Source organism: Tachyglossus aculeatus, chromosome 26 (assembly GCF_015852505.1).
Source record: "Tachyglossus aculeatus isolate mTacAcu1 chromosome 26, mTacAcu1.pri, whole genome shotgun sequence".
Lineage (NCBI taxonomy): Eukaryota > Metazoa > Chordata > Mammalia > Monotremata > Tachyglossidae > Tachyglossus > Tachyglossus aculeatus.
Genome location: NC_052091.1, coordinates 4,681,489 through 4,691,156, shown reverse-complemented (window position 1 = coordinate 4,691,156; position 9,668 = coordinate 4,681,489). Strand labels below are relative to the sequence as shown.

General features: G+C 53.6%; 1 protein-coding gene across 1 annotated transcript; it reads right to left on the bottom strand.

Annotated features, from left to right (window-relative positions):
* Positions 1-2,148: 2,148 nt before the first annotated feature.
* OVOL3 (ovo like zinc finger 3) lies at positions 2,149-4,943 on the bottom strand. Its single transcript, XM_038767676.1, has 3 exons — positions 4,820-4,943; positions 2,582-2,919; positions 2,149-2,447 (listed from the first exon to the last, which is right to left on the bottom strand). Exons 1-3 carry the CDS (start codon positions 4,939-4,941, stop codon positions 2,191-2,193), a joined length of 717 nt encoding a protein of 238 aa, XP_038623604.1. The 5' UTR covers positions 4,942-4,943; the 3' UTR covers positions 2,149-2,190.
* Positions 4,944-9,668: the final 4,725 nt, after the last annotated feature.

Below are 9,668 nucleotides of genomic sequence, written 5' to 3'. Positions count from 1 at the left end.
GGGGTAGTTACAAGGTAACCAGGTTGTCCCACACTGAGGCCCACAGTCTTCATCCCCATTTTACAGATCAATCAATCAATCAATCGTATTTATTGAGCGCTTACTATGTGCAGAGCACTGCACTAAGCGCTTGGGAAGTACAAATTAAGTACAAATTACAGATGAGCTAACTGAGGCCCAGAGAAGTGACTTGCTCACAGTTGCTAAGTGGCGGAGCCAGAATTAGAACCCACGACCTCTGAATCCCCAGCCTGGGCTGTAATAATAATAATAATAATGATGGCATTTATTAAGCGCTTACTATGTGCAAAGCACTGTTCTAAGCGCTGGGGGGGTTATAATGGGCTGCACCCGTTAGGCCAAGCTGCTTCTGTCTCTCTCCCCTCTCCATTCTCCAGGCAGCTCCTGGGGGAGCAAGGTGGGGGTGATGAACACTAATAACAATAATAATGATGATGGTATGTGTTAAGCTTTGTTGCCAACTTGTACTTCCCAAGCGCTTAGTACAGTGCTGTGCACACAGTAAGCGCTCACTAAAAACGATTGATTGATTGATCAAGCCCTTACTAGGTGCCAAGCACGATTCTAGGCGCTGGGGTAGTTACAAGATAACCAGGTTGTCCCACACTGGGGCCCACAGTCTTCATCCCCATTTTACAGATGAGCTAACTGAGGCCCAGAGAAGTGACTTGCTCACAGTTGCTAAGTGGCGGAGCCAGAATTAGAACCCACGACCTCTGAATCCCCAGCCTGGGCTGTAATAATAATAATAATAATGATGGCATTTATTAAGCGCTTACTATGTGCAAAGCACTGTTCTAAGCGCTGGGGGGGTTATAATGGGCTGCACCCGTTAGGCCAAGCTGCTTCTGTCTCCCTCCCCTCTCCATTCTCCAGGCAGCTCCTGGGGGAGCAAGGTGGGGGTGATGAACAATAATGATAATAATAATGATGGTATTTGTTAAGCGCTTACTATGTGCCAAGCACGGTTCTAGGCGCTGGGGTAGTTACAAGGTAACCAGGTTGTCCCACATTGGGGCCCACAGTCTTCATCCCCATTTTACAGATCAATCAATCAGTCAATCGTATTTATTGAGCGCTTACTATGTGCAGAGCACTGTACTAAGCGCTTGGGAAGTACAAATTAAGTACAAATTACAGATGAGCTAACTGAGGCCCAGAGAAGTGACTTGCTCACAGTTGCTAAGTGGCGGAGCCAGAATTAGAACCCACGACCTCTGAATCCCCAGCCTGGGCTGTAATAATAATAATAATAATAATGATGGCATTTATTAAGCGCTTACTATGTGCAAAGCACTGTTCTAAGCGCTGGGGGGGTTATAATGGGCTGCACCCGTTAGGCCAAGCTGCTTCTGTCTCCCTCGCCTCTCCATTCTCCAGGCAGCTGGTGGGGGTGATAAACAATAATAATAATAATAATGATGGTATGTGTTAAGCTTTGTTGCCAACTTGTACTTCCCAAGCGCTTAGTACAGTGCTCTGCACACAGTAAGCGCTCAATAAATACGATTGATTGATTGATTAAGCCCTTACTAGGTGCCAAGCACGGTTCTAGGCGCTGGGGTAGTTACAAGGTAACCAGGTTCTCCCACGTTGGGGCCCACGGTCTTCATCCCCATTTTACAGATGAGCTGAGGCCCAGAGAAGTGACTTACCCAAGGTCTCGCAGCTGCTAAGTGGCGGAGCCGGAATTAGAACCCGCGACCTCTGGCTCCCGTGCTCGTCCCGCTGGGCCACGCCGCTTCTCTACGGGGAGGACCCGGCCAGACGGGCGCCGTCCCCCACCCGCCCTGCCCCCTGACGCGTGGGTATCCGTGGAGGGCCTCCCAGTGTAAGGCCCCAAGGCAGGCGGCTTTGATTCAGTCGTATTTATTGAGTACTTACTGTGTGCGGAGCACTGTACACGGTGTTCGAGACGCCCCGTCGCCCACCCCTGCGGTGGCCGCCACCCTTGAGGCCAGGATGGAGGGCCCCCGCCCGTCAGGAGAGCTCAGCAAGCCCGCGGTGGGCCGTCCGGGGGCTGTAGCTAGGGTGGAGGTGGGCACGGGGGGAGTGGGTACCACCCTCGGGCCCCGTGGCGGGGGGTTGGGGGGTGAGGGGAGGGCAGGGGAAGGGAGGAAGGTTGTGTGGTTTCCCCCGCACAGAGAGGGCAAGGCACCGGGCCGCGGCTCAGGAGTAGGGGCCCGGCGGCGGGTAGAGGAGCAGGTGGGGGGCGGGCGCGGGGCCGTGGCGCAGGGCGCGGTGGCGGGCGTAGTCTTCGGGCCGCCCGCTCGTGAAGCCGCAGTCCTCGCACACGTGCAGCTTCTCGCGCCGCTCGCGGTAGCCGTAGCGCGGCGGCTGCCCGTGCACCTTGCCCAGGTGGGACTCAAGCGAGCAGCGCTGGGTGAAGGCCTTGGCGCAGGTGGCACAGCGGTACGGCCGGATCCCTGGCGGGACGGGGCCGTGAGGACGCCGGGACCCCAGTCCCGCCTCCCCACCGCGCCGGGGAAGGCCGACGAGCAGGGAGGTGGGCGCGGGCCTCCCCCCCCGCCGGCGCCCGCCGCCCCCGGCTCCCACTGACCGGTGTGCGTCCGCATGTGGCGCTTGAGGTCGAAGGCGTCGTGGAAGCCCTTGGCGCAGCAGCGGCACACGTGGCGGCGGGCGGGGCTGTGGCACTTGAGGTGGCGGGTCAGCATGCGCTGCAGCGGGAAGGCTTTGGGGCAGAGCGGGCAGCCCAGGCCCCCCGCGGCCCCCCGCCCGGCCTGCGGGCACCGGGGACGCTCGGCCCCGCGGCCGGCCGGCCCCCCGGGCTCCCCCTCCCGCCGGGGGCTCGGGGGCCCCGGGGCCCCGGCCCTTACCGGCAGCGGGTGAGGCGGTAGGTCCCCGCCCGGGGGTCCCTCCTCCAGCCCTCGTCCGAAGCTGCAATCTGGGGGCACAGGGCCCAGGCGGTGTCACCGCCCCGGCCGTGCCCCCTTCCTCCTCCCCAGGCGGCGTTGGAGGCCCCGGGGGACTTGCTAATCAATCGATCAATCAATCGTATTTATTGAGCGCTTACTATGTGCCAAGCACTGTTCTACGCGCCGGGGAGGACACAAGGCCATCGGGTTGGCCCACGTGGGGCTCCCGGTCTTCATCCCCATTTCCCGGAGGAGGCCACAGAGGCCCAGAGAAGTGAAGCGACTTGCCCAAAGTCACCCAGCTGCCAGGATTTGAACCCGTGACCTCCGACTCCCAAGCCCGGGCTCTTTCCACTGGGCCGCCCTGCTTCTCTGTCAGGGGGGCAGCAGGTGGGACTGAGAGAGGAAAGGAGGGAGGCCGGAGGGGTCACGGATTTCGGCACGGGGCTAAAGACTTCTTGGCAGCAGGAGGGATCGGGGGGAGAAAGCCAGGGCGGCCGCGGCATCTCTTTCTAGACTGTGAGCCCGTTGTTGGGTAGGGACCGTCTCTCTATGTCGCCGACTTGTTCATTCATTCATTCAGTCGTATTTATTGAGCGCTTACTGTGTGCAGAGCACTGGACTAAGCGCTTGAAGTCCAAGTTGGCAACATATAGAGACGGTCCCTACCCAACAGCGGGCTCACAGTCTAGGAGGGGGAGACAGACGACAAAACAAAACATGACTTGTTCTTCCCAAGCGCTTAGTCCAGTGCTCCGCACACAGTAAGCGCTCGATAAATTCATTCATTCATTCAGTCGTATTTATTGAGCGCTTACTGTGTGCAGAACACTGAAGTCCAAGTTGGCAGCATCTAGAGACGGTCCCTACCCAACAACGGGCTCACAGTCTAGGAGGGGGAGACAGAGAACAAAACATGACTTGTTCTTCCCAAGCGCTTAGTCCATTGCTCTGCACACAGTAAGCGCTCGATAAATTCATTCATTCATTCAATCGTATTTATTGAGCGCTTACTGTGTGCAGAGCACTGTACTAAGCGCTTGGGAAGTACAAGTTGGCAACATATAGAGACAGTCCCTACCCAACAGTGGGCTCACAGTCTAGGAGGGGGAGACAGAGAACAAAACATGACTTGTTCTTCCCAAGCGCTTAGTCCAGTGCTCTGCACACAGTAAGTGCTTGATAAATTCATTCATTCAATCGTATTTATTGAGTGCTTACTGTGTGCACAGCACTGTACTAAGCGCTTGGGAAGTACAAGTTGGCAACATCTAGAGATGGTCCCTACCCAACAGTGGGCTAGGAGGGGGAGACAGAGAACAAAACAAAACATGACTTGTTCTTCCCAAGCGCTTAGTCCAGTGCTCTGCACACAGTAAGCGCTTGATAAATTCATTCATTCAATCGTATTTATTGAGCGCTTACTGTGTGCAGAGCACTGGACTAAGCGCTTGGGAAGTACAAGTTGGCAACATATAGAGATGGCCCCTACCCAACAGTGGGCTCACAGTCTAGAAGGGGGAGACAGAGAACAAAACATGACTTGTTCTTCCCAAGCGCTTAGTCCAGTGCTCCGCACACAGTATGCACTCGATAAATTCATTCATCCATTCAATCGTATTTATTGAGCGCTTACTGTGTGCAGAACACTGAAGTCCAAGTTGGCAACATCTAGAGACGGTCCCTACCCAACAGTGGGCTCACAGTCTAGGAGGGGGAGACAGACAACAAAACACGACTTGTTCTTCCCAAGCGCTTAGTCCAGTGCTCCGCACACAGTAAGCGCTCGATAAACACGACTGAGCGGATGAATCCCTGTCCGCAGAGATCTTTCTCTCCCCCTATCATCATCATCAATCGTATTTATTGAGCGCTTACTGTGTGCAGAGCGCTGTACTAAGCGCTTGGGAAGTCCAAGTTGCCCCGGCGGAGGGCGAGGGGCAGGGTTACCTGGCACGTAGGCGTCTCCACGGTGTTGGTCGGCCAGGTGGGCCCAGTCTCGGGGCCTCGGCCGGCGACTCCTCACCAGGAAGGACTTGGGCATGGCGGGGGGCGCGGGGGTCCCGTTGGACTGTGTGGTGGCCGCTTCCGCCCCTCTGTGAGCCCCGTCTCCCCCGGCCTCCCTATGCAAATCCCCGGCCCGGCCGCCCCCCGCGCTCCGCCCCACCGGCTGGATGGGAGCCAGTGCCACCGGGAGCGGGATCAGGCTTGGGAAGGCCTTCCACCGCAGAGGGCACCGGGGGGGGGTCTCAATCAATCAATCAATCAATCATCAGTCGTATTTATTGAGCGCTTACTGTGTGCAGAGCACTGGACTAAGCGCTTGGGAAGTCCAAGTTGGCAACATAGACATCTCCAGCCAAGCAAGCGGGGATGGAGGAAGGGACCTCGAGGGAGATCCACGGCGGGGCCGGAGGGCACAGTGGCCCCTGGAGATTCATTCATTCATTCAATCGTATTTATTGAGCGCTTACTGTGTGCAGAGCACTGGACCCCTGGAGATTCATTCATTCATTCAATCGTATTTATTGAGCGCTTACTGTGTGCAGAGCACTGGACCCCTGGAGATTCATTCATTCATTCAATCGTATTTATTGAGTGCTTACTGTGTGCAGAGCACTGGACCCCTGGAGATTCATTCATTCATTCATATTTATTGAGCGCTTACTGTGTGCAGAGCGCTGGACCCCTGGAGATTCATTCACATTCATTCAATCGTATTTATTGAGCACTTACTGTGTACAGAGCACTGGACCCCTGGAGATTCATTCACATTCATTCAATCGTATTTATTGAGCGCTTACTGTGTGCAGAGCACTGGACCCCTGGAGATTCATTCAGTCATTCATATTTATTGAGCGCTTACTGTGTGCAGAGTGCAGGACCCCTGGAGATTCATTCATTCATTCAATCGTATTTATTGAGCGCTTACTGTGTGCAGAGCACTGGACCCCTGGAGATTCATTCATTCATTCAATCGTATTTATTGAGCGCTTACTGCGTGCAGAGCGCTGGACCCCTGGAGATTCATTCCATCGTATTTATTGAGTGCTTACTGTGTGCAGAGCACTGGACCCCTGGAGATTCATTCAATCGTATTTATTGGGCGCTTACTGTGTGCGGAGCACTGGACTAAGCGCTTGGGAAGTCCAAGTTGGCAACATAGAGAGATGGTACCTACCCGACAGTGGGCTCACAGTCTAGAAGATCCCCCCACCCCCATATTGGGGGGGCTGAGGAGGACTGGGGGCCCTGGATTTGGCAGGCCCCGACGGTAGCCGGGTGAGCACTGTCCCCCTTCCCCGTTTGCCAGTCAAATCAGCGCCCACATGCCAGCCAACGGCCCGGGGCCCGGCTTATTCAAATCACGGCGGCCTCCTGGAAGCGGGGCCGACCCGAGGCCAAGCCGGATTTTGATTTTCCACCGAGATTTGGCCCCGTTGGGGGAGGAGGAGAGGGCGGCTGGGGCCTTAGAGGTGTTAAAATGGGGAGCCCAGTGCTGTGGCTGGAGGCGGCTGGTCCTGCCACGCTGGCTGGCTCCCCTACAGCTGCCCCTTCCCAAGCAGGGAAACTGAGGCACTCCGCCCCCTGACCCCTTTCCCAATCATCATCATCATCATCAATCGTATTTATTGAGCGCTCACTATGTGCAGAGCACTGTACTAAGCGCTTGGGAAGTACAAATTGGCAACATCTAGAGACAGTCCCTACCCAACAGTGGGCTCACAGTCTAAAAGGGGGAGACGGAGAACAAAACCAAACATATAAACCAAATAAAATAAATAGAATACATATGTACAAGTAGAGTAATAAATCTGTACAACTTGTACTTCCCAAGCGCTTAGTACAGTGCTCTGCACACAGTAAGCGCTCAATAAATACGATTGATGGTGATGATGGCATTTGTTAAGCACTTACTACGGGCAAAGCACTGTTCTAAGCGCTGGGGGGGATACAAGGTGATCAGGTTGTCCCACGGGGGGCTCACAGTCTTCATCCCCATTTGACAGATGAGGGAACTGAGGCTCCGAGAAATTAAGTGACTCGCCCAAGGTCACGCAGCTGACATGCGGCGGAGCCGGGATTCGAACCCATGCCCTCTGACTCCAAAGCCCGGGCTCTTTCCACTGAGCCACGCTGCTTCCTGTAAGCACTTACTAGGTGCATAGCACTGTCCTAAGTGCCAGGGAGGTTATTTTATTTTGTTGATATGTTTTGTTTTGTTGTCTGTCTCCCGCTTCTAGACTGTGAGCCCGCTGTTGGGTAGGGACCGTCTCTATATGTTGCCAACTTGGACTTCCCAAGCGCTTAGTACAGTGCTCTGCACGTAGTAAGCGCTCAATAAATACGATTGATGATGACGATGGCATTTGTTAAGCACTTACTACGTGCAAAGCACTGTTCTAAGCGCTGCGGGGGATACAAGGTGATCAGGTTGTCCCACGGGGGGCTCACAGTCTTCATCCCCATTTGACAGATGAGGGAACTGAGGCTCCGAGAAGCTAAGTGACTTGCCCAAGGTCACACAGCAGACATGTGGTGGAGCCAGGATTCGAACCCATGCCCTCTGACTCCAAAGCCCGGGCTCTTTCCACTGAGCCACGCTGCTTCCTGTAAGCGCTTACTAGGTGCAAAGCACTGTCCTAAGCGCCGGGGAGGTTATTTTATTTTGTTAATACGTTTTGTTTTGTTGTCTGTCTCCCCCTTCTAGACTGTGAGACCACTGTTGGGTAGGGACCGTCTATGTTGCCAACTTGGACTTCCCAAGCGCTTAGTACAGTGCCCTGCACACAGTGCTCAATAAATACGATTGATTGATTACAAGGTGATCAGGTTGTCCCACGGGGGGGCTCACAGTCCTCATCCCCATTTTCCAGATGAGGCCACTGAGGCCCAGAGAAGTGAAGTGACTTGCCCAAAGTCACCCAGCTGACAGTTGGCGGAGCCGGGATTGGAACCCGTGACCTCTGACTCCCAAGCCCGGGCTCTTTCCACTGAGCCACACTGCTTCCCAAAAGCCCCCCCCACCCCCCCAGCTCCTTGCCCTTCTCCTGGCTCCCCCCTCGGCTCCCAGGAAGGGGGCATCCCGTCTCCCCCTTTTAGACTGGGAGCCCACTGTTGGGTAGGGACCGTCTCTAGATGTTGCCAACTAGTAATGTAATGTAATAATGGCATTTGTTAAGCGCTTACTATGTGCAAAGCACTGTTCTAAGCGCTGAGGAGGTTACAAGGTGATCAGGTTGTCCCACGGGGGGCTCACAGTCTTGACCCCCATTTTACAGATGCGGGAACTGAGGCTCAGAGAAGTGAAGTGACTTGTCCAAGGTCACACAGCAGCTGTGGCGGAGCCGGGATTCGAACCCATGACCTCTGACTCCCAAGCCCGGGCTCTTTCCACTGAGCCACGCTGCTTCTCTTGTACTTCCCAGGCGCTTAGTACAGTGCTCTGCACACAGTAAGCGCTCAATAGCTTACTTAATAGTTTAATAGCAATAGCGCTCAATAAATACGATTGATTGATTGATTTTAGGGGTCCGGGTGGTGGGGGGGGCCCTGGCCGCGCTCACCCAGGGGTGGGAAGGGGAAGGGTGGGCCATGTAGAACCCTCCCCTCTGACCCCCCTCGATCCTGCCGGCTTGAAGCAGCGTGGCTCAGTGGAAAGAGCCCGGGCTTTGGAGTCAGAGGTCGTGGGTTCGAATCCCCGCTCCGCCAATTGTCAGCTGTGTGACTTTGGGCGAGTCACTTCACTTCTCTGGGCCTCAGTTTCCTCATCTGTAAAATGGGGATGAAGACTGTGAGCCCCCTGTGGGACAACCTGATCACCTTGTAACCTCCCCAGCGCTTAGAACAGTGCTTTGCACAGAGTAAGCGCTTACCTCCTTCCCCTCCCCACACCACCTGTATAGATGTATATGTTTGTACGTATTTATTACCCTATTTGTACATATTTATTCTATTTTATTTTGTTAGTATGTTTTGTCATCTGTCTCCCCCTTCTAGACTGTGAGCCCGCTGTTGGGTAGGGACCGTCTCTAGATGTTGCCAACATATACTGTGTGCTCTGCACACAGTAAGCGCTCAATAAATACGATTGAATGAATGAATGAATGAATGAATAAATGCCATTATTATTATTATTATTATTATTATTATTATTATTCCTCCTTCCTGCCCAGTCTGGTTGTCCTGATCCTCGCCCACAGTATCTCGGGATTGTTCGTGAGCTGAGCACTGTGCTAAGCGGTTGGGAGAGCACCGCAGGGGCAGAAGACTGCGTGCCCGCCTGTCTGCCCTGGGCAGACCCTCCCTCCTCATCCAGGACCCCCTGGATATATGTATATATATGTATATGTATATACATATACATACGTACAAACATATGTACAAACATATGTACAAACATGTATATGTTTGTACATATGTATATGTATATACATATACATATGTACAAACATATGTATAAACATATGTACATATGTACAAACATGTGTACAAACATGTATATATGTACATACACAACATATGTACAAACATATGTATATATGTTTGTACATATTTATTACTCTATTTATTTATTTTATTTGTACATATCTATTCTATTTATTTTATTTTGTTAGTATGTTTGGTTTTGTTCTCCGTCTCCCCCTTTTAGACTGTGAGCCCGCTGTTGGGTAGGGACTGTCTCTATATGTTGCCAATTTGTACTTCCCAAGCGCTTAGTACAGTGCTCTGCACACAGTAAGCGCTCAGTAAATACGATTGATGATGATG

Bases quoted from the DNA above. Each gene is read 5' to 3' on its own strand.
- OVOL3 (XM_038767676.1), bottom strand. From the start codon at position 4,941: ATGCCCAAGTCCTTCCTGGTGAGGAGTCGCCGGCCGAGGCCCCGAGAC. The intron at 2,920-4,819 runs GCAACTTGGACT...CCCAGATTGCAG, and splicing joins GCCCCTCGCCCTCCGCCGGG to CTTCGGACGAGGGCTGGAGG. The intron at 2,448-2,581 runs GTCAGTGGGAGC...CCGTCCCGCCAG, and splicing joins CCACATGCGGACGCACACCG to GGATCCGGCCGTACCGCTGT.